Genomic DNA, 25,456 nt, shown 5'->3' on the forward strand with positions numbered 1-25,456 from the left:
GCTTTATCTTGCTTACTCGGATGTAGCCTATGAAAATCGATCACTAAATCATGAGGCAAACAATGCAGAATTAAACTTCTCAGCATTATAGAGTACTGTGACGATGGAACATTAAGTGCGGTAAGTGACCTTGTATGGGCTCTTATGTCTGTGTATAATTTCCTCAATTTTGTCACGTCATGACGAGAGTTTATTCGAGAAAGGTTCATCAGCTGCTGCATCGTATGATCGACGAGCTTATCGACGTTTCCATACTGTTCCAGCAACAATGAAACAGCCGAATCATAGTTGGCGTTTGTTGGTGTAAAACCAGCAATTGTATCTGCCGCCTTGCCAACCAAATGATTTGATAAATAATTAAATTTATCAGCACCGGTTAAATCCGTTCGGTCATGAACCGCTACACGAAAGCATTCCCAGAAAGGGAGCCACTCATGAAAATGACCACTGAAAACTTTTAACGAAAGTTTTGGCAATTTAGCAGAGCTAAATGTGTGCTCCTTTTTTCGTTCAATACTTAGGCTAGATGATGATGAAGTGGCAAGATTATCGCGGCATTTTCGTAACCGTTTAAGTCTCTGGTTTAGGTGCGATAAAATGTTCGCGGCTTTATCCTCATACTCGTAAATCGTTTCAAATTCTTTCTGGGCACTTTCTAGCTTTATAGAAGGTCGAATTTCATCATTGCATTTTCGTAACGTACCCAAAACTGAATTTATGCGTTCGATAAAGCTCACAAGTTCGTCTTCAATAAGATCAATGTCTTCCGTTTTATCACTTTTGGAATCTGAGCTGTTTAAATATTCGGACGCACTATTTGTTAATTTCGTTAACTGCCCACGATAAACCGCTCGTTCCGTTATGTCCATGTTTATTTTTTTTTCACTCCGTTTCTTCCGATAAAGGTATTCCGACTTACGTTCCGATAAAGGTATTCCGACTTACGTTCCCGGGTTTCGGCACCAGATTTTAAAACAATTGGTTGAATTCAATTATTTTATTTAAAACTAAGAATAGAATATAAGCGAAAATGAAATATTATGGGTTATCGATATATACGGTTCGGGAGTTTAGCTCAGACTAACTTATAGAAAAATGCAAGCAAAAATTTTGATTACAATTACATAGACTTCAAGTTGTATGTGTAAAGAAAAGAGAAAATATTACAATAGGCAAGTATCAAAAAGAATTCAACAGTAACTACTGCATGCAATTTTGGGTCAACTGTTTCATCTTTAATTTCAGCTGAAATTATGGAATCAATCTGATCTCGCCTTATTTTGTCCACTAACCAGACTAATATATGCGCATGTGGTAATCCACGCTTTTGCCATTCTACAGAATACATCCAACAACGGACTCGGTCATACACACAATGCTTTATTAAGAAATTCATGAGAGATTTTAATTTTTGTTTAAAAACTCTAGCAGTTATGTCTATCAACTGGTGTTTGGCTATGTAGCAATTCCCTCTTGATTTCGGACCATTTAGGGTTACATGTGAATATAACAAATAAGTCTGAGCGGCCATAATGCCTAACATATGACATAGCATCCTGAGCATATTCATCCATGTAGCATAGGCTTCCTATATAAGTGGCTGGCAAAATTGTCATTCTTCCCACATTATCCACATTGCCCTCCGCATTTATAGCATCACGGAGATGAATGATCGTAGCTGTCGTTGGTTCAAACGGATGTATGTCAATCGTTCAGTCTCAATTTTGACATACATGTCAACTGCAAACTGATGGAAAAGTCTTTGACACATCAAAATATGATTTATAATACTTCACCTTGACGGATCATGAGTCTGTATGAATAGAAATTCATAGCACTAACTTTTTTGTTGGTTTCAGCATCTGCAGTCAAAAATGATAAATGTTTAATTTGTTACTTAGATGAATTGAATTAAAAAATATTATTTAATCTTGTTCAATTTATTCACCTGTTACTTCATTTACCATTTTGATATTAAAATGGTATCCATCTTCCCCCTGCCAAAAGATCAAAGGATATTGTAATGCATCGTAACTCCTGTGTGTTTCAGATACACGTTTTAAATCACTATTCCGACGATGAAGCATAATATCTCTAGATTGTAAATTTTCTCGCACAACAACAACAGCCACTTCGTCTATGGTAGGTGAATTAAACCTCCTTGTGTGTTCACCGGCAGGTGTTTTGTCAGCTCGAATGATAATATTATGGCTATCAGATGGCATCCGATCCAATGCTATTTTAAACATGTTTACTAAATTGTTATTCTGATGAAGAAACATTTGTAATTCATGGACAATGGTTCTCTTCACTGTTGGATTGTGAGCACAACGATTATCAACTTCGGCATCTGAATTGCCCATAAAATAAATTTGTAAAAATTGATAATCTGCATCAGGTACTGGTAACAGTGTCCCCAATAAGTGATAAATTTGTCCTTGTATCTGTAATTTTTAAAAATTTGTCGATTAATTATTTCCGATACATACATTTTAGTACATATTGAATATTATAAAAAAATATTCTAGTATATAATACCTTGAAAGTGGGCATGAAATTGTCCTGTATAATATGTGTAGCGCCAAATGATGTCATCTGGAAACAGCTGTTATATTTCTGAATGTTGGCCAAGAAGTGCTTAGAATCATTTCCAATCCCAGAAACTGAAGATCGTAAAAGATCTGGTGGTGGGAGCAATTGTGGCAATTTTACTTTGCCTCCAGCACAACATAATCCAGTAGATTCATGAGTGTATTTTAACGCCTTACAATATTTACAAATTATTTTCATTTCCCCAATTGTTACCGATTTGTCGGCACTATAATCAATTGCCGGAACATAGTGGAATGCAGCTCGTTCAAGAATCAAAGAAGCATTCCGTCTGCGGATTCGATCAATTTTATTATGTCGTGATTGCTGTTGTTGTGTTTAATGTGCACGAACTCGTTGCATTCTAAGCCTATCTACTTCATTATCACTCACTAAATAACGCAATTCTGACATAGCAATACGACTATTTTCTTGATCTGTCTCTCTCTGGTCATCAGTGTTAGTACGTGAGGTAGCTCTTCGCACATTTGATTGACTGCGACGACCTAAGTCAGGTCGTCTTCTCCTCGGCATCGTAAATTGTAAATAATCAAAGTGAGAAAATTTTTCGCTCACTTGGCAGTAAAGTGTCACAATCGCAAAATATCAAAAAAAAGATCACATTTCCTGGAATGTCACTATCACAAAGGATCGCCAAAGTAAAGAAAGTTCTCGCGCACTCATAGATATCGTAACACAATATCGTAATACCTCCTTCCGTGTTCTAAAGTACAACAGGATGGATTGTCATATTAGTTGGTTGTCAAATCTAATGTCAAATATTATCGTTGTGTTCAGAAATTTAATTTGCAACAAAACTTAATATCTAGTCTAGGTCTAGGTAGTCTAGTTTGGTCTTGAAATATTTATGGAAATTCAGAGAAGGTTTAAACGGTGAGAAACAAAAATACTAAAAACAGAAATTCTATTTTCCAATACAACATGTTCTGAGCTGTGAAACATTTGATGTCTTTTGTCTTTTTAGAAATAAAAGATTGTCACTTGGTTGTAATATGAGGTCCGATGAACACAGTGAGTGATTGAACTTTATTGAATATAAAGAAAATGTATAGAACATATTCAGCTCCTCAGCACTTTGTCTCATATTTAGCTTTAAGATGTGTAAATATTAGGATCTATCCATTTTATCTTGGTCTGGAACACGCCCCGATGACGTCGCTGACCTTCCACCATGCTTGATTGTAGCCTGATTAAACTCCGTATGAGGTTTCCCCCATACGCATGTTTCATCATTAGAGTCATGCGGATTAAATTGTATGAATAATGCCTGAAAAGGTTAGAAATGATTTGATTTATAAAAGTCAGTTTCCTTGTTCAAATATTCTTTACAAAGCTAAAGCCGTGTAACTTTTTTTCACTTATAGATATATTCCCCAAGAAAATTTTCAACCGTTTCGGCAGAAATATCTTTTTTGAAATCGTTTTGGATTATATTTTTCAATTCATTTGCTATTAAACTTAACCTCGCTCATTATGAACGGCGTTATGCAAACTTGTACTTACCAGTAATACATAATTCCAGGCATTTAGCGAAATTATACTGATTTGAAAAGGGTATTGCCTAACTTAAGTTCTTGTTCGTCTTTCTCAAACTGGAATACCAGATGTTAACAATTTGCCTTGTGGTGAGCTAAATCACATAATCGTAGTAATGCTGTTGATCCAGTGATCAATGAAATTATTTCCTTCCAATATGGTGACAAATCGTAGTACTCTATGATTCTCCATTCATCGGCAACGTGAGTCAGTGTTCCAAGTTCAAGTATTTTCAAAGTGTACTCCAAGTGTGCCATTCTAGGCTGTGCGCCTAGAAAGGTCTCTTTTGACAAATTGGAGACTAATTCAAGGTGGCATGCCTTTGACGCGAAGCAACAGAATAGCGCAATGTATGCCTTCCGTAGTCGTTTCCCTTTGACTGTAGAAATCGGCACCAGTGTTGATGGTCGTACTGATTTGGCTGAACAGTTTTGAATTGGCTGTTTTGCATTTGAGGCACTTGTGAACGATTGATCGCGCTAGTGTCTTGCCTTTCAGTGGCTAGAAAGTCTGCCTTGGCTAAGCTTAAAGGCTTTGGGGATCAACATGGGAATCATTCTTATGTATGTCCTCCATGATGGTTATGCAGTCTGAAGCTGGGAGTAACATGAGGTGTTTAGCGTCGAAGGATAAATTCGCTGCTTCGAGTCTGCCATCTACTCTGAAGATACTGTGTTCGTCCAAAAACGGAGCATAATGGCTTAATGAATTTGAGGTATGGAGCAATGATGATGCTATTGTAAGTGCCAGATTTCGTCCTTGAAGGCTTATTGTTGGATGGCGCTAACAATGCACCGTAAGGCCTGTAGTCTCTCTTTTTGCGTCAATATATGAGCTGGACTGAACTGACCTAAGTTTTGCAATCTGCAGCAACACCGGTGCAAATGACCAAATGAATTCCCGTGTTGGATTTGAAAAAGAAATTGTGTTGTAGGACTTACTCTAGTGTGCTGACCTTGCGCCCGATATCAACCTACACAATCAAACTAGTATAAACTTCTTGTTCCTTACCATACAGAAATTAAGTTGCCATTTAATTTAATCGGTGACATCGGCCTAGTTATTATAAAACATCGCCATTATAATAGGTGGAAAAGCTCATGAATGTCACGGATTCTGTTGGCTACGAAAGTGTGAAAGGCGGAAGATTGTGACTGAATCCAAGATAAGATAGTCTGGGAGTCCATTCTGAAAAATGTCGGAGTGTTAGACAAATTAAGTAGTGGAATTTTACACGAGATCACTACTTTCATAGAGGGAAGGATATAGTTTTCTTGGTTTACGAGTCTTCTTCATTTAATTTGATTTTCACATCAGAACAAGTAGCTTGTAATGGCTTGCACCTTGTCTGGGTCGGGCTGCATTCCTTCAGGGGAAATGGAGTGGCCGAGGAATCTCACCTGTTTTTGAAGGAAATTGCATTTCTCAACGTTTAGGACTAAACCGGCCTCAAGGAGACGTTGAAAAATACACTCGAGATGGGCTAAGTGCTCAGACTCAGTGGAAGAAGCGACCAAAACATCATCCAAGTATACGAAACAGAAATCGAGGTTTCGCAGGACTGAGTGAATGAACCTTTGCAAGGTTTGCGCCGCATTGCACAATCCGAAAGTCATCCGGGTGAACTCGGAGAGTCCAAAGGGTGTGCATATTGCCGTCTTTGCTATGTCTTCTGGAGCTACAGGGATTTGATGATAAGCCTTGGCTAAGTCCAAGGTAAAAAAGATGCGGCAATTTGCGAGGTGATCCGCAAAGTCGTGGATGCGTGGAATTGGATATCGGTCAGGAACAGTCTGTGCATTTAGCCTTCTGTAATCCCCACAGGGGTCTACCCTACCCAAAAAAAAAAAAAAAAAAAAAAAAATCCCCACAGGGGCGCCATTCGCCATTTGGCTTAGGGACCATATGCAGTGGGGAAAACCAACAGCTGTTTGAGGGCCTGCAGATACCCTGTTGAACAAGTTGTTCAAATTCTTTCCGCGCAATAGCCAGTTTCTGGGGTGGTAGAGGACGCACCTTCGAGAAGATCGGGGAACCAGTAGTGTTAATGTGGTGCTGCTCATTGTGCTTTACTGGTTTTGAGAGACTGCACTCGGTAGTAATCTGGCTGAACTTTTGGAGAAGTGTCCGAACACGAGAGTCGGTACTGTCTTCTAAAATAACGGAAAGATTATTGACTGGGTGAGATGCCATTTGGCCCGACGAATTAAGGTTGGTCGTGGGATCTATAAGAGACTTATTTTGCGACTCCATCACCAACCCATAGTGACATAAGAAGTCTGCGCCTAGTATGAGGAAGCTGACATCCGCCAGGATGAAACGCCACGGAAACGTCCTACGCAAGCCAAGGCTCACGTACACTTGCCTATACCCGTATGTGTTAATGCGGGAGGAATTTGCTGCCGCCAGTTTGAGCGGTTGTGGAAAAAGTCGATGTTGCCGGGGTGTGGGAAGAACCGAAACCTCCGCACCAGTATCCACGAGGTAGTTGCGCCTGCTGAGGGGGTCGAAAATAGTTAGGCGACGTGGCGCTGCGCTCTGGGTGGCCGTCGCCAAGACCCCCCGCGGTTCTAGTTTTTTGCGGTAGGCGCGAAAACACTCCGAAGCGGACACCTTTTAGCGCAGACCGAAACTATATCGAGAACCTCGCCAAGAGAGTGGAGAACCCGCGATGATGAGTACCTTCAAACACTTCAACGCCGTCTCCTGCAGCGGGTATAACTTTTATTTTACTGTATGTAAACAAAATACTCGGAAAAAAAATGATAATGCAAATAATGACAATAAATACTTAAACTTGAAATTTCAAACGTGCGATGGATCCTTGACGGCGGCTCCGGTTCCCTGCGGCGTAAATGCATTCACCTACCCTACTCCCAAAAAAAAAAACCCTGCTGCGCAACACATTGCCAATACGGTACGGCTACATCGATTATGAAGCACGCTCGTTCTTCCTTGAGAAGCTGAACTAGATCGGGTCTGTTGTGGTTAACACTGTGATCATTTTCCAAAATTCTCTGCGGAGTATACTTATAATAAGGATGGTAGGTTACCACTAAGTATAGTTTAACGCAAGGTTTTTAATGAAGAATTTTACAGACGAAGCTATGACGATTTGTGTATTTGATACTGCTCAACATCCTGCACGCAGGTGTTATGTGTTGAATGGCCTCCTCTTCACAGTTGCAGTTGCTGATTGAGGAGTCGTGAAGAATGTACCGTTTATAATATTGAAATTAGGAATGCTTCGGTCTCATAGAAAAGTACACCATTAGTCAACCATTTGTTGGAGGCTTCGATGTCAATGCCTGTCAACAACAAATTTTTTATATGACCTCCATGAATGGGTTTCCCTTTCCACACATCGCTCTTCTGTTAGATTGAAGTAACATTCGACATGGGATCCAATTCTCTGCTTTTGGAGTTCAAAGGAGACAATTTATTATCTGCCATGACGGTAGCCTGATGTAATCGGCTAGAGAATTGTTTTCCGAAGAAAAACTCACGAAGAAAATGAGATGAGATGAGATTATAGTGCAATGTTTTTAAATGAACAACCCCCCCCCGCCCCCCCCCCCCCCTTCCTCCCTGATGATGTGTGATGCTGATCCTCAATTTTTCAGCAGCGCTATTGTGCATGTTGTTGTTTGCAAGAACTATCCTTACGCGTCTATTGACAGATTCTAAATCCGTATTACTCCACTGTATCACACCGAAAGTATATAGAAGGACGGGAATGGCTAAGGTGTTATTTGCCACCATTTTATCTTTCTCGAACAGCTCAGTTTTCAGGACAAGATCCAGACACCGTTCAAAGTCCCCCAGCAACTTAGATTTAATTATTGCCACAGCAGGTGTTGTTGCTCGCAATATGCTGAGGTATTTGTAGACATCGCCCGAATCCATACCCTCACTTTGGATGTTATTATGGCAGTATCCTTCATTGTCGGTGTGTTTTCCCCGAACAATTGTTTTTGTGCGACATTTCTCCAATCCCAACTGTATGCCGATATCGCTATTGAACTGGATTGTGATGTTCAGCGAGGAGCGAATTTGGTTTTCGTCATTGGCATACAATTTGATCATGTCAATATACATTAAATGTCTTAATATACATTTCGACAATATGCCATGTTTGACTTGGAACCCTTATTTGCTTTCATGCAGAAGATGGGATAATCGATTCAAAGCCAAACAAAACGCCTGATTGGTATCTCTCCTGCTGTTTGTGAGGATACCCAGAGCTTCGTGCTCCAATTCTTCATCACTGTTCTTAGCAGAAGAACGACTGCTTTCGAAGATATTTTTCCTTTTTATTGGTTAAAAGTATTTCCTAATATATACAAATACGTATTTCGGGGATAAACTGTCCCCTTCTTCAGTTTGTTATCTTCTGAAATTTGGGTTTGTGATTATAATATCTTAATTAAGGTTCTATTTTTCTCCTAGTCCTTCCTAAAAGTTCCATCAAGGTGGAAAAATTGTTGTCCATGTCCGTGTTTAGCCTTTTTGGGGGGAAATTTTCGAGAGTCTTTTCGTAGGAGTCTAGTTTCTTAATGTCGTTCACTTCCTTCAAAATATTGGCGTTCTCCAACGATAAATGGTGGCATCTCAATTCTGACTGAGCTAACACATAATTAAAGATTGTCTTTTGTACTATTATTAAAACAAAATTATTATCCCAACAAAAGACATGACCTTTGAATTTTTGCAATGTGATCGTTTTGTTCTGATGTTCTAAACAAATGTACACAGCAAAAGACACGCACATTTAAATTGGTGTTCTAGAGTTTAGTGTTTTGAGAGAAAATATTGTTTTGTCTAGAGTTTATTGATGTTTAGTTTAGTAATTGAGTTATTGATGATACTTGTGTTATTTTGATGATACAGATTTTGATATCTATGCGGAGCTACTGTGGAAACATCATGATGATGTTGTAGCAATGTTCTGGGAACCTGTTGGTTAGTCTTGTGACATCAGCCTGATATACCCTGAAGAAATTTGTAGAATTTGCTATATCATATCGATCTGGTAAAATAGCCGATTTCAATATTTTTAATTGTTGCAGAAATTTCGTGTGACTTATCACTTCAAGTGATTCATTTTTCCAGGTTTCGCTTCCCAACTCTGTCATTTTTTGGGTTAATTTGAAGAACTCCTTAATTGGTTCTATTTACTAACAAGTCCTACACTAGGAATACATGTCAAGAAACTGTTTATTTCTAATAACTGTGTAGAGAAGGGGTTAACATATTCTTTACACTTTACTAACCGGTCGGTCAGCAGCAGATCTTCCTGGCGCCGGCTTTGTTTCGATTTAAACTGTCGCACGGGTGTATCTCTGCGTTTCATATGCTCAGACAAACTTGTCCGCTTTCTGTTATAGAATAAATTTATTTCCCCCTTATAATAGGTTTTTAGTTTATATAATATACCATAATCTACATATTGTATATATGTAGGTACGAGATAGTTCACCACCATCTTAAAATAAAAAGAAGTCGGAATACCGGAAGCTCGCGCTTCGGGTATAAAGGTTTTGTGTTCATCTTATGTAAGCAATTTCAACACACATTTTTCTATCCCTATAACTAAAATTAATAACACTTGACGTTATTAATTTAATATATTTTATTGATCTTCATCCTCTCACAGTTCCAACTAGACTCCTAGTTATTTATTTAATATATTTTATTGATCTTCATCCTCTCACAGTTCCAACTAGACTCTCCCTTTTATTATCTTACTGCTACCTTAATACCTACGATGCTCGCTCGTTTGTGCATCCGTTATGCAGGTGCACTCAATAATGTTTACAATGTTTCGGAATTAACTGTAAATGGGAGATAAGCGACCCAAGCGGATATTTAACCTATATAGCTACAAATCAAACATATTCCTTCATATTTTTCCAAACTACGAGACATATGTACATATTACAGCCATAGATATGACGCTCACCCTAAACAAACAAACTGCCTATTTCCGAATACTGTACACATATATGCACGTACGAGGGTAGTTCAATAAGTCTTTAGAATAAAGTGTAAAAACAATTTTTTTGAGTAAATTTCTTTTTATTTTTCAACATAATCTCCTTGGAGCTCTATACACTTGGTCAATCGTTTTTCAAGTTTTTTTAATCCTTCAGAAAAGTGTGTTTTCCGAAGTTCCCCGAAATAAGCACTTACAGAGGCAATGACGTCTTCGTTGTCCGTAAATCTCTGTCCACCGGGCCATTTTTTCAAGTTTGGAAATAAGGAAAAGTCATTGGGGGCTAAATCTGGTGAATACGGTGGGTGTTCGACGAATTCAAAATTTAATTCTTCAATTTAGCCATTGAAACGAAGCACGTGTGAACTCGGGCGTTGTCGTGATGAAAAAGAATTTTTTTTTCGCCAAATGTGGTCGTTTTTTTTTTAATTTCTTCTTTCAGCTGCGCTAATAATGCTGCATAATACTCACCAGTAATTGTTTTACCCTTTTCCAAGTAGTCAATAAGGATAATTCCACGGGCATCCCAAAAAACTGTAGCCATAACCTTACCAGCTGACTTTACGGTGTTCGCTTTCTTTGGAGCTGGTTCACCCGTGCCGATCCACTGTTTTGACTGTTCCTTCGTCTCAGGAGTGTAGTAGTGTATCCATGTTTCATCCACAGTCACAAACCGGCGAAAAAAATCCTTATATTATTATAAAAACACGTAAACTCAGAATATGTGGACTGTGACTGCACTATATATCTAGTCGGGAGTGGCGCTGACTAAAAACATATGATTTAGGGCGATTCGCGCGCCATCCGTTGGTCATTCTAAGGACTTATTAAACTACCCTCGTATATAAATTGATCGTATCCATATTTCGGATTTCTTATATCTATCTGAATTAGGCACTATCCGCAAAGTTCATTAGCACGCATATACTATATACTTATACGCACAGCTTATACACTTACCTCCGGATCCCCCCGCCCATTAAGGCGGCGATGACAAATAAGGTTTCTTTTCATTGAATTCACATCAGGAGGCGGTCCAAAGCCATTTAAAAGTGTTAAAGAGTATTTTTAGTCTTTTCCTTACTTTTCGCCCATTGTGTCGCACAGACTATACACTTACCTCCAGCCTTTGAACGAAGATAGATCCTTTTGAAAGAAAACTTGAAGTATTTTCCGATAAGCTTTCCTATCAAGTCCTCTTTGAAAAATATAATGTGTTTTGTTTTTAAGGGGGGTATATTAAGTAAGTATATTTTTAAAATATTTTGTAATTATTTCAAGCTAAAATATTGAAAAACAAGCCGGTGACAGCGCTTGCCCTAGAAAGCCTTAAAAAAAAACAATTTGCGGTGTTCACTGTATCTCGGTCGGAAATTATCTGAAATCAAAAACCATTAAAATTTAGTCAAAGTATCATTAATTCGTTCGTTTCGTTGAAACTACATGCAGCTACATAGGATGCAAAATTACATTTTACTAAGCTTGCGATAGTTGAGAAAACAAGCAAAAAATCGATGACTCGATTATGTTTTTCCATATCTTCCGGTACACCCGCATTGGTATTCAGTTTTATTTTTTTCGATGATGCAGTTTTTGTAGTAGCCTCATCTTTAGTTTTTTTATTCGGATTAGGCCTTGCTTTCGATCTGCACAAATATGTGCTTGCAATTTTGCGGTCTTCTCTTGAAATTTTACTAAATCTCGGCATTTTTGTACAGAAAATTTCTCGAAAAAATTATAAAATCACAAGCGAACGATAGAACGTACAACGACAAACTGACGCCCCTCTCTCGTTTAAAAATATTCTACAGTGTATAGTCTACACACAAATATAAAATGGGTCTTAATAGTTTTAGTTACCTGAGTTAAAGGCGTCCGCCCCTCCCAGAGCTACAGAAAGGACACGATATTAACTACACAATAACTTCTAAAGTTTTGCTCAGATCGATTTAAAATTTTGGGAAAATATTCTTCAAATGCTTAACAATAAGATAAAACAAAAAAAAAATCGATTTTTTGAAAGTGCAAACCCTTGAAGTCTTCCGGCTAAAATGTTCCCTGTAGGCCAAATCTTTGTTTCGGGCTTCTTGGGCTTCATCGCTAAGTTATCCGATTGGTAACAATGAGTGTGAAATAATTTCTGGGCCATGAATTAAAATCTTATGCACGGTCGGACTCATGTAGTTTCATGGATATAATTACATGTATAATTTGGCCATCTTTAAACAATAAATTTAGAATTTTTCTTTATTTATATCGAAACTACTTGGAACTGTTTGTAGAATCATGTAAAATCGTCTAATAAGCTCTTTATCAACTCCAGAAATAATTGCGAATTCTCCAAAATTTTGAGAAAACTTCCTGGCTACATTCCCATCATCACTGCTACCGTATCCAGGTTTTGATTGATCGATTATTAATGACATTTTTCTCCTAAATTTTTCTTGAAGAATTTTTTTGTCGTCCTTAACAATATCTTTGGTTTCTTTTGTGACTCGCCAAGATTTGATTGGTAATTTATATGCTAGTTGCAGTAAAAATTCAAAGGTTTTTATCCATGAGTGTAACACTGAAATACCAAACGACAAGAACTCATCGTCGACACTTCTGGATAACATTTGTTGTAAGTTGTTAAAATCTTTAGATGTGGCACCACATAGCTAGCATCAGAGAGAAGATTTAGTCTCACTTAAGGCATTGCATAATTTGCCGTCTACCATCGTGAATATGGTTTTATGCGCCACACAGTATTCTTTATCATCGATCGTTATTGTTGTATTGTGTAAATTTTGAATTTGTTCGTCAATATCTGTTTTTTTATATCTAGCAAGCTTTTCTGTTTCGTTTCGATATTGGAGACTTATAGGTCTACAATAACGGGAAGACGAAGGCCGAGGATTATTCCAGGCTACAATATTTTTGTTAACTGCCGATTCCAGTCGTAATGGGACAAGAGATGTTATGAGCACGAACTTATCATCAAGTTTTGAAACGATTTTTTTTTTGAACATTTGTAATCCTGGTATTTCGGTTACTTTCTTCACCAGGGCTGCTTCAAATTTTCTACCGCTCGCTCTCAATTGCATTTGCGTAGCATAAGCTAAAACATCCGGATGATTTCCAGTACGTAAAGCTACTGTTTTCCTACGTTTCGTCTGCTCGCTACTTGCTTGGAAATCTAATAACGCCCGACCGCAACCACCTCTTGAATGGTTGGCCGGTTGGTTTAAAATACGCAGGACCCTTGTAGCAATCTCTTTTCTACTTGAAAAAATCTATCCTTATGTCTATTGCAACTTATCCACTTTAATTTTAACTGCCTTTTAACATTTTTTAAAGTTATGTTGCGCGAATACAGGCAACTAGCTTGTGATGGCATTTTTTGACTAATGAACTTCCAAACATCTTCAAAACTTTTTATCAAATGATGTTTGTTTAGTTTCAAAAAATATTTCGCACATTTTCTTCCTTGTGATAGATTTTGGATTGAGTGCAAGAATCGTCTAAAATAGAGCAAAAACGCTGCTCAAACTTTTCACACTAAATTTATTTTATTCAATTTTTAAATTTTGCGCAAGGGGATTTCACTTTTTCCTTCACATTTAATTTATTTGGACCTTCAAGTGTAACACTAAACTGGCGAATTTAAAATCCCCTTGCGCAAAATTGAAATATTCACATTGAAAAAAAATTGACTGGTCACATTTGAATGCAAAATGTCTGGATAATTTCGCCATTAAAATTTGTTTTTAGTATTTTAATGTATTACATATCATTACTCGAACTCGCCATATTAATTTGAAGCAAAAATTGTAAAGGGTAAGAAACTGACGATTATTTGCTTTTGCCACTTTGAATATATGTAAAAATTCATCTTTAAACAATAACGTGAAATTAAAATTGAGGTTTTGAGCGCTATATCCGAAGAAAGTGTCCAAGTGTGCGGCTGCATACGAAGTGCAGGACCGTCTCTTCTTCCTCCTCGTATTGGCTGCACATGGCCGAGATCACTATTCCAATTTTTCCCATGTGGTAGTTTAAGGGGCAGTGTCATGTTAAAAGCCCTTCTAGGGTTTTCACGTCTCACTTCTTAAGGGGCAATAAAAAGGTCGCTCTAGCGGCCCCGGGTTCTTTCACAAAGATTTTCGCCTACCGGCAAAAGTTCAAATATCTCCATTCGGTTGCGTGAATCCTTACAGTTTTCCCTTCAAAGTGGATGGCCAGATGCCATATGCAGGTTCTGGCCCCACTATTGTGGATTCATAACCTTAACGAGCCTGTCTGTCAGCTTCCTCATTACCAACGATGTTTGAGTGCCCTGACACCCACGTCAAAAATGTTTCGTTTAGTCGGCCAAGTTTCAGCAGCAGCTGATGACAACTCCACGCCATTTGGCTAGATATTTTGTTGCTGTTGAGTGCTGATGCTGCCCGACTGTCGGAACAGATTCGAATGGTGCAACCCCTCCATCTTTGCCGCAAACATTCTTCTGCTGCCAATAAAATGGCATATATCTCCGCCTGGAATATAATCGTCATTTTTTCGAGAGGTCGAGGCAGTTCCATAATCGTTCAAGTAAGTCAGGAAATCGGAAGCTGAACGCTTCAGGTATGAAAGGTTTTGTGTATTTCTTATATTAGAATATTGATTGATCATTTGTCCCATTTGTACCTACTTATAATGTTTATGCACTTACTTTGGCATACTATTCAGTTTAATGTGATGCTGATATTCAAAGCCTTAGATTGCAATAAATTTGCACATACGAGGCAACTTTGACCTATTATACGAGGGCGTATCAATTATAAACAGAATTCATTTTTTAAAAATTATTCTGTTTATTATATTTCATTCTACATACTCTCCTGCCAAATAAAAGTAGTTTTTCCTCTGAATTGGGAGCTTTAGAATCCCGTTGTTAAAAAATTTATTTTGACGTTTTTGAAGCCACTGACGCGAGTTATAGATCTCATGGGATGCAGGGGATGGGCGTTGTCAGGTGGGTTTTTTTAAATTAGTGGGTTCCGAGTTGTTCCAGTTGTAGCTTGGTTATGTGGCGAGATGTAAAATTTATTTGATTGAATGATGTCGGAGTTATATATATTTATTTGGTCCCAGAAAGTTGTTGATTTAGATATATAGGTGATTCCGTTTACAGAAATTTAACAATTTGTGAATCGTATTAAAAGAGTTCCTCTTATCTTGATGTTGTTTGGACCGCAGGTAGTATTTATCACGGTTTCAGGCATAATGATGAAGAGAAGGTGGTTGGGTTCTGCCTCGAAGATTTCTACTTCCTTATCTCGATCGTGGAGTTCGCACTGGGATGGTTCATTGTCGATGATTTTCACGATACATTTTGACTGACTAACTTTCCTCCAATTTGGCGTTTGGTGGCAGTAGAACGTTCCCTCGATGTGGTTACGTTAAAACTTTGGCTATGCTCGGTATTAAGGATTAGGTAGGGTTTCATTCGGATTATTTTTGTTCTTTGGATAGGTAGGGGAATAACATGGAAGAGTGTGTAGGATTTCCTCAGGGTAAAGGGGATTCTAATGTTAAAAATAATATTCGTTCCATTGGAGTAGGCGTGTGGACTTAATAAATATATTCTATTGTCGTAATGTTGATATTCTGATTTTCAAATGTATGATTTATCTCTGTTAATTCGTAAGGGTTTAGTATTATTTTCGGGATTACATTGAGTTTCGCTAGGACAATCGCTTTAGCAATGCTGTGATATGTTCATTCAGTAAATCGATATTGTAATTACTTTGATTCAAATATTGCGAATAATTGGAAATTTTATAATCATTTCTGATTCGGTTCTGGGAATTGTCGTTCAAATATTTGAGGTACCTACCTAGTGATTACTTCTTGTTGTTGATTAATATGTTTCGTTCAGTTTCTAAATCGTTCAATCATTTGTGGATTCAATTTCGTTTGTTGACTAAATTCCGATTTCAAACTATTTTCTTTGCCTAATATATCAATTTGCCTATTAATTCTCTCGGCGTCGTTAGCGTCCAAATTGCTAGTGATTCCCTTAATGATGGTACCCAGTCCGTTTATCAACCCTCTTTTTGTCCGTTTGCGAGGTGTTATGGATAAGCGTTTGTTATTAACTTCCTTGAGTTTGCTTCCCGTAATTTTCAATGATTCAGATAATTCAGTAATATTGTCGAAAGTCCTAAATGAATCAGTTATTCTATCAATGTTTTCTTTGTACTTGTCTAGCCGTGTTATTTGCATTAGGTCACTGTATGATGTAATCAAACGTGCGTCGTCAAGTTTTATTGGTGAACGTCCGTTCCTAGTGGTCAGGTCCTGCATGTCTATTTTCTGTCCGAGTGTTGCCAGAAGTTGCCTGACATTTCCGTCTGTTTTTAATTTTTGCTTTGTGGGTTTTTTTACTTTTATTAGTAAAAATGGTAATGTGATTGTCCTCTTTTACTTTCTGACGTGAAAATCTACGAGTTAGTTTATTTCTCCTACATTCCCTGCGGTAGATTATAGATCCCTCATTAACAGCTTCGGGATCATTTCAATTGATATTAAATTTCTCTAATTTTTTCCTTGATACTTCTAGTTTTGCTTTGATCTCTGGATAGAGTTTATCTCTTTTATATTTTTATTGAATTTATACGTTCTTCCGTAAAATAACTCGAATGGGGTATACATAGTGGATGAATATATCGCATTATTATATGTTGTTATGACTTCAATCAGGATTTCTTCAGGATCTTTGTCCCGGTGGTTATGGTATAGTATTCTGTATGTTTCAGTTATGGTTGAATTGAGTCTCTCAACAGGAGCATTGCTGCTTGTTTGTAAAAACGGGGTGATATGGTGATTAATATCATATTGTTTACAGAATTCTGTAAATATTGAGGAGGTAAATTCCGTTCCTTGATCCGTGACAAAGGTTATAATGTTTTTAGGTATGCCGTGAAGGCTAATAAAATGTCTCAGTGATTTAATGATCGCCAGGCTATTTCGAGCAGCCAGGATATAAGCTGCAGCGTATTTGGAGAATTTGTCGATTAACGTGAACACATTGTTTGTCGATTGTATAAATATCCATGTGGGGTTTCTTGGGAACTTCTGAAAATTGGAATTCCAGTTTTTGGGGATTCCTATCATACTTTAAAGTTTGACATTGTTCGCAGTTGTTGGTTACTTGGGTGATCTTGCTTTTCATGTAAGGAAAGTAGCATTCCCTTTTTAGGTGGGCAAGTGTTTCGTTTATCCCGCGATGGTTATTTTTTGTATGATAGTTACGAATGAGTGCGTCTTGTTCGTCGCTTTCCGCTATTTCGTCTAGTAGTTCCATACATCTAACAAGTTTAAAATTGTTAGAATGTGAGAAGTGTTTTGAGTATACCTCGTGAATGATTCTAAAGGTTTCATCTGAGCTTAAAATTGCTGTTAATCAATTGGGAGGAATAAATTTTTTAAAAATTTCGATAATCGTAGATTCCATAAATTCCTTCATACGGATTGTTCGCCGTCGCTTATTTCTGAAGGGCATTTTTAATGTTTTTTGTAACCTTTTATTTGAAGTTTCAAGTACACGTTTCGTTAAGGGGTTGTTCGGAAATGGGAATACCAGTGCCCAAGTTCTTCTCTGCAGAATGTACAGTTGTCCCTCTAGTACCTTACAATGACTCGTTTGCGTGGTCGATGTTTTCGTTGGTGTTAATTTCGACCTTATGAAAGTTTTATTCAACTAAAAGCGTCGGCGTTGCTATTTTGAGTGCCCTTTTCATAGACTACTTCTTAATCGTACTCTTCCAGTTTTAATCTCCAACATATTAGCTTAGAATTCGAGTCCTTCAAACTCATCCATGTGAGCGGTTTGTGGTCAGTTACAATTTTAAATTTCCGGCCGAATGTGGTCGAAAGTATTTTATGGCCCATACTATGGCCAAAAATTCTTTTTCGATGGTAGAATAGTTAATATCCAAATCGGTCAGTGTTCTGCTAACATAGCAAATTGGCTTATCGCTACCGATAGGTCCTTGGGATAAAATGGCGTCAATTACATAGTTGCTTGCATCCGTCGTTAAGACGAAGGGTTTGTTGAAATCCGGATGTTGCAAAAGTGGATCATTCATTAGAATATCTTTGCAACACTTAAATGCCGCTAAACAACCGTTATTCAGTTCTATAATCCGCCCCTTTTTCAAGCATTCTGTTAAGGGTGTGGTTAGTTTCGCGAAGTCCTTAATGAACTTATGGTAATATCCTAATAACTCAAGAAAAGATTTGATTTCCTTTGTTGTTCTTGGAATTGGGAAGTCCATTATCGCTTGAATTTTATCAGGGTTGGGTTTGATTCCATTTGTCGTGACAAGATGTCCGAGAAAAGCGATTTCCTTTTTTAGAAATTCTGACTTATCCAGTTGTGCCTTGAAGGTAGCTTTTCGTAAACTATGGAACACACTTTTGATATTTTTCATATGTTCTTGTAAAGAGGTGAAGGAAATAATTATGTCATTCAAATAGACAAGACAAATAGTTCCCTGTAACTCCCTCCTGGGCATTGTTGTTATCCTCATTGAGGAGCTGTGGATCCTCAGGCGAATTGGATTCTGGAAGTGAAACCTCATCTTGGAAATTTTGTCCGTAAAACTGGTCCGTGTAATAAGGTTGGTTAACTGGATTATTTGTTTGTGCAAAATTTGGATTAATGTCTGGTGCATAGTGCGTGGTATAGCCTGGTATTGCAACATTAAATAACTCCTTTGAGATAAAGTTTGCAGGTCTCGTTGCTCTGAAAAAATTATTTTGAGGCTGCCTATGTTGATTCGCTCTGAAACTACCAGCGTTAATGTCCATCGGGTCGGGTTTAGCGAAGAGTGCATTCCCTGCTCTCGTGGATACGTTTTGAGCTGGTTGGAACCTAGGTTGAGCACTTTGGAATGGATTTGTTCTTTACTGAAAATTTAGTTTGCCTCCCTGGGTAAGATATAGCCTTTGCGGAAACTCATTGCCCCATTGTGAGGGTTGAAAGTTTGTTTGATGAAAACCTAGTCTCTGCTGTGGAGGGTAGTATGAATGATTGGGTCTGAACGGTTGAACTGGGAAACTCGGCGAGATTATTTGTAGAAACTTCAAATTTTGTTTAGCCGGTAGCAACTGCTTTGTTTTAGAGTTAGACATAGACACCAAATTTAAGTTATGTTTATTAGACTCCGATTTCGTGTAGAATATATTTGCCCTTTTATGCAATATGCATAGGTGGTAGCTAACGTCTCCGGTTGTATGGCCCGTTTGGTTGAACCTAAGCGTTCCCTTAGCCCAGAAAGAAACGTGTTAAGGCACATTTCCGCGAAAAGCGCCTTTTTCGCAGTTATCACATTGTCGTCACTCTCATGAATATTCACATGATTATTCATACTTGAAAGTAATTCCACTATTTCACCATAGAACTTTTGCATTGAATCATTATTTTGCTTTATTTTATGAAGGTCTCTTATAAGAGATGTCTCATTTCTCTTATCGGCATAGTGCAAAATGAGGTTCTCTTTGATTTGATCCCAATTTAGTGGGGTCCCGTACATGTTGAGGATTTCGTTAGCATCTTCAACTATCTTATTTCTTATGGCTCTCAATAATAAATAATTTCCCATAAGTTGTCCCGCTCGTCACTTGAATGAGAGTTAGGATTTCGTCGACATTGTCGGGGGAAGGTGTGTCTAACACTTTAGGACAGTTATAAAGGGGTCATGTTCGGGTTACATGTTTCTTTTTTTGTTTTGGTTCGTTATCCTGGAAAAAGTCTAGGAAGCTTAGTTTTTCAGCACTCTTGCGCAAATTTGCTTTCAAAATTTTGATATAGTCTTTAAAGACCGCCATATCTTCCTAATTTGATAACACAGTTACTTCTCCGTGAATACTGGCCTTCGTCTTAATTGCATTTTAATGTAGGACCACACATTTTCTATTGGGTTCGCATCTGGAGACATTGCCGGCCACGCCACGGTAGTGATGCTATTTTGCCGTCTGCACTCACTGCACAATTTACTGCGATGTTTTAGATCATTGTCCACTTGCAGTACCCAAGTTGTTGTGTCTGACCCAAAAAAATTTTTTGCAGATCTCATTAGGCATTTTTGATAAATTTTGCACCTTCTTTCGGCATTTAAAATACCGGTGAACACAAAAAGACAACCAAATCCACTTTGGCAGAAGCATCCCCAAACATGCACTTTTACAGGGTGTTTTACGGTACGTTGAAGTAATCTATTATGCTTACTTGCCCAAGCTTTCGACAGAGAAGATCATGCCCAGAAAGAAGATTCATCTGTGAAAATAACTTTGCCCCAATCTCGATCTAAATTTTCTTTTGCCCAGTTGAGTCGTTTTTCAACGTGTTTTTCAGACAGCAAAGGTTTTTTTCTAAAGTAGACCGAAAAGATATATCATTTTCGCGCATGCTACTGTGGATTGTATTTAAAGATATATCTATTCCCTTACGCAGTTTCAATTCAGCAGTACGCAGTAAAAAGCGTTGGTAAAATTAGAAAAATAACTTTTATCACTTCCATATTTCGACATAAACATAACATTGGTAAATTTAGGCGTTGGTTCTTCTTTTAATAAGGTACAGACACATATATAGTCAAATTTGATGACATCTTACCGTGCAGTTATTGGTGGCTCATGGCATTCCTTTATAATTCCTGTCAACGAAATCAAATTCTAGAGTTATCAATAATCAAATCACCACAAATCTGCTTGGTAAATATTTTTTTGCTTCCAGTTATTTTGGGCAATTATTTATATATATGGATAAAGTTAAAAACCAGACTTGATGTACATTATATGGACACCGAGTCCTTGAACGCAAACAGCTTTCAATATAATGAAAATAACATTAAGTCGGAATCCCTGCAAGAAACTAATGATTTACACACATTTGATTTAACTAAAGTATTAAAACTTTTAAATTCTACTTTAAAAAAAAATTGTTCAGGATCTATAGATAAGTATCCTTGACCCAAATTATCACCCTTCCAGGAAATATTCACATTTAATCTTTCTTTGATACACTGGAAATATGTGAACAAGCTAAAAAGGCTAACATTTACAACTAATAATATCAAACTATCTTTAGTTACCATTTGAAACTGTTAATTATGATCCAAAGAATATTTTAAGACCAATGTATTTTTATTGTCAATAATATGTACCGATGGATTTCGAAAAAAATGTTAGCAGCATATAATTATCACTTTTTAGTTAAGTTAACCTAATATGCCTAAACCAAGCCACTGAATGATTTTACTAAAAAAATATTTTATCCGATTCCTGCTCATTGTCGCGTGCTACTATTATTATTAACATTCTAAAATTGATAAAATTTCGCCTCCAACGGATAGTACAAATTTTCAATTATAAAAGCTGTAGCAACCCGTTACTTGTTCTATTTAAACCTCCGTTAAGGCAGGATCTAAACAAAGTTGACAACTAAGCATACGAACATGTGTAAGCAGCTCAGGATTAGCTAAAATTAACCAGAATAATGCTATACGATGAGAGGAATATTAGTATACCAATTATTAATAATGAAATGCAAAGTGCGCAAACACTTCTTGTTATTTTTCTAATTAATAAATGTTTTTAATACTTTGTAACTAGCATTAAGGGCACGAATAAATTTTAATTATAACGTTTGAAGAAAATAAAGGAAATATTAAAAATTTTCAAAGTTTCTATGACTTTTTCCAAACATGGTTCATTCATTCATTCATGTTTTATAAGAAAACTATTAATCAGGTAAGTTTGAGTATTTGCCAAATAATATAATAATAATAATCGTTGGCGCAACAATCCATATTGGATCAAGGCCTTGAAGCGTGTTAGAGCACTTCATTCAATACCGTAACGGTACACCACAGTACACTGTAGGAAGCAATGTGGTCAGCATTGCGCTCGCCCGAGATTATTACCCTGATTTGACTCAGGTACTCATTCACAGCTGAGTCGACTGGTATCCGACGTCAAATCACGATACAAATTCCACTGCCACCAGTGAGATTTGAACCGCATGGAAGAGAAAATTAACATCAAAAATCGATCCATCCCAGAGTCTGTCTTGTTTTCTTTTTCTACCATAGATATTGCCCTTATAGACTGGATCATCCTCATCTATACGGATAAGGTTACTTGACCACCGCAATCTGTTGAGCCGGATTTTATCCACAACCTGACGGTCATGGTATCGCTTATAGATTTCGTCGTAGGCTATTGAATCGTCCATCCTCATATAGGAGGTCAAACATTTTTCGGAGGATTCTTCTCTCGAACGCGGCCAAGAGTTCACAATTTTTCTTGCTAAGAATCCATGTCTCCGAAGAATACATAAGGACTGGTAAGATTATATTTTGTACAGTAAGAGCTTTGATCCTATGGTGAGACGTTTCTAGCGAAACAGTTTTTGTACGCTGAAATAGGCTCTGTTGACTGCCAATAACCGTGTGCGGATTTCAAAGCTGTTATCGGTTGTGATTTTCGACCCTTGATAGGAGAAATTTTCAATAGTCTTATTATTGCTTTCGTTTGACCAGTGCGATGTGATGTTGTTCATTCTTAGGTTTTTGGCACTGACGTTGTCATCATGTACTTCGTCTTGCAGCCCGAGATAATGTCATTATCGTCAGCGTAGGCCAGTAGTTGGGTGAAATTTCTCCAAGGCAGGTTAAGAAGAATGCATGATAGGGCTTTCCCTTGTCTTAGACTGTCGTTGATGTTGAATAATCTCTGGCCTCGCACATTGGTGAGGTAATTTCGTCGGGATACCGAGTTCTCTTATAGCCGTGTACTGCTTTACCCTGGCTATAGGCGGCTTTAAAGTCGATTAAAAGATGGTGCAACTAATGTTCAGATTCCAGTAGTTTTTCCATGGCTTGCTGCGGAGAGAAAAACTGATCTGTTGCTGATTTGCCTGGAGTGAAGCCTCTTTGGTATGGGCCAATGATGTTCTGGTATATGGGGCTGTCCGACTTAGCAAGATAGCGAAGAATATCGTATGGATTGTATTCAGCAACGTGATAACTCTATAATTGGTGCACCGCGTGATGTCTCCCTTTTTATATATGGGACAGATGATGCCTCGTCGTCAGGCATTGATTCGCAGTCCCACACCTTAAGCATAAGTTGATGAACCCGTTGGTGTAATTGGTCGGCTCCATATTTGACCAATTTGGCTCTAATTCCATCGGCTCCTGGCGACTTATGATTTTTAAGCCGACGAATTGCACGGACTGTTTCTTCTATATTTAGTGGTGTCAGTTGGCAGGACCTCGAACGCGTCGATATTCTGATTGTTCAGCAGTTCATCAAAGTACTCAACCCATCGCTCCAATATGCCCATTCTGTCGGAAATCAGATTTTCCTCTTTGTCTCGGTAGGATCAGCATCGAGATGTGTAAGGCTTCATCCTGCTGACTTTTTGATAAAACTTCCGTGCTCCCTGTCCTTTTCGAGTTCACGAACCTGTTGGTTTCCCAGGCTTCCTTTTTCCATCTGTGAAGTCGCTTCTCCACTGTTCGGAGTTCGTGATAAAACTCTGCGCATGCCCGCGTTCTTTGAGAATGCAACATTACTCGGTATGCGGCATTCTTCCGTTCCGTTGCTAGCTTACGTTTATCGTCGAAAACCATTCCGACTTTTTTTGCGTAGGTGTTGCGGAGGACTGTTTTGTGGATGACTTCAGTGTTAACTCTTACCTGATTGTCAGAGGGGATTCTCGGCAGTGTTTTTATTCGAGCTCGGAGCACTTACTTGGGTTTTAAAATCCCCAAATATGATTTTGATATCATACTTGGGACAGGTTTCGAGGGTTTATTCTACTGCTATTCTTCTTCGACTCTGCAGTCTCGTCTGTAGAGGGGTGAACATTAATGAGGCTTATATTTCTAAATTTGCCTCGCAAGAGCAGAGTGTGTAGCCGCTCGCTTATGTTTTCAAAGCCGATAACAGCAAATTTTATTTTTTGGCTGACTAAGAAACCTACTTCGCGCACATAATTTACTGGATGGCCACTATTATATACAGTGGCTCTTCTCCAGGAAATCGGTACCTTGCTGGAACGCTGTTACATCAGCCCTATATTGGAACAGGATATTGGCTAGCTGCTTAACAGCTCCATCTCTGTACAGGGAGCGCATGTTCTATGAGAAAATGCGCAAATCGCTAATCCGTTGTCGTTGCGGGGTTTTTCGTTGTAAAGTCCATCCTGTCCGAGGCTCCTTCTGTGGCTTCGTAACGTTGTTTTTTTGTATAGGGTTATCAGCCCTACCCAACCCCCAACCTGGAGGACAAGTTGATACAATTTGTCCCATTTTTAGGCGCGGGGGACTCACCTTCATCCTTTTCCGTCTGCAGCTTTTCGTTAAGAAAGAGCTCCCAACGGTCACCACGTGGAGGTAGAGATAGGGTTTAGCAGCAGGCATTTCCCAGGTTTTATGCTCCATCGTCGGTACCAATCCACGTTTCGTCCTGGCACCTATACTACCCTTTCACCACCAGTCAGTAGGATGCGGCCCTCTAATTGTAAAAAAACTTCTAAACGGTGAGCTTCCTCTGTAAAGTCATCGTCTTCTTTAGAGATAAAGAACGAAAAAGGATTTAGGGAGAGTTCTAAGTGGAAGAGAAAAAGAGGCCTTACTTTAAGCGGAATGTCCGCAGGTATGATGGCATAATCTTAAGCGCTATCCGCTTAAGATTTGCCACTGTTTTCATTAGCAAGTATAACCTCGCTTTTACTCAATATCTTTTCTTGCAATCACTTGCAAGGATGTCCTGGCCTAGAAAAACTATAGCGCTGCAAAAATACAGCGTGATGAAGCGGCTTGCTTTGGTTAAGATAATGAATATTACTCACCCCTCTGTTCTTTTATACAATTTTTACTTAACCCTAAAACAATAAATCAAACTATTTTATTGCGTGATCATCAATAAATTACCCAATTTTGCTGTATATCCATCGCAAGTAATTGGTAACCCGATCTTTTAACTCATTTGACCATTTCATTATTTAGGACAAATAAACGCACATGCAAACCATCCTCTTCACTTCCTTTTTGAACACCAACAGAGACATGAAACGGTACTAGGTTCTGTCGTAGAGCATATCAGATTGGTTAATCTGGCACACGGTAAAACGTTTTCTCAATATCTAGAAATGCAATGTGAAGAAGGTGCTGTTTCTCAATGATTAACCGCGCAGCCTGTTCGATTTCGCGAATACGGTTGTCAAAAATGCGTTCAAAAATCTTCATGATATGGGACTGCAACCAGGTAGGA

General features: G+C 38.1%; 2 protein-coding genes across 2 annotated transcripts in view; one reads left to right on the plus strand and one right to left on the minus strand.

Moving 5' to 3' along the window:
- LOC119653739 (cyclin-dependent kinase 2-associated protein 1-like) overlaps positions 1–21,842 on the plus strand; it is a 217,374-nt gene extending 195,532 nt beyond the window's left edge. The window contains exon 3 of the transcript XR_005249748.1: positions 21,167–21,842. The gene's annotated coding sequence lies outside the window, so the exon portion shown is untranslated. The remainder of the gene's footprint in view (positions 1–21,166) is intronic.
- LOC119653738 lies at positions 1,220–2,371 on the minus strand. The gene is made up of 2 exons (XM_038058661.1): positions 1,949–2,371; positions 1,220–1,862 (listed from the first exon to the last, which is right to left on the minus strand). The coding sequence occupies exons 1-2, from the start codon at positions 2,361–2,363 to the stop codon at positions 1,783–1,785; spliced, it is 495 nt and encodes a 164-aa protein (XP_037914589.1). The 5' UTR covers positions 2,364–2,371; the 3' UTR covers positions 1,220–1,782.
- Positions 21,843–25,456: the final 3,614 nt, after the last annotated feature.

The sequence above is a fragment of the Hermetia illucens genome, chromosome 4 (genome assembly GCF_905115235.1).
Source record: "Hermetia illucens chromosome 4, iHerIll2.2.curated.20191125, whole genome shotgun sequence".
Taxonomy (NCBI): domain Eukaryota; kingdom Metazoa; phylum Arthropoda; class Insecta; order Diptera; family Stratiomyidae; genus Hermetia; species Hermetia illucens.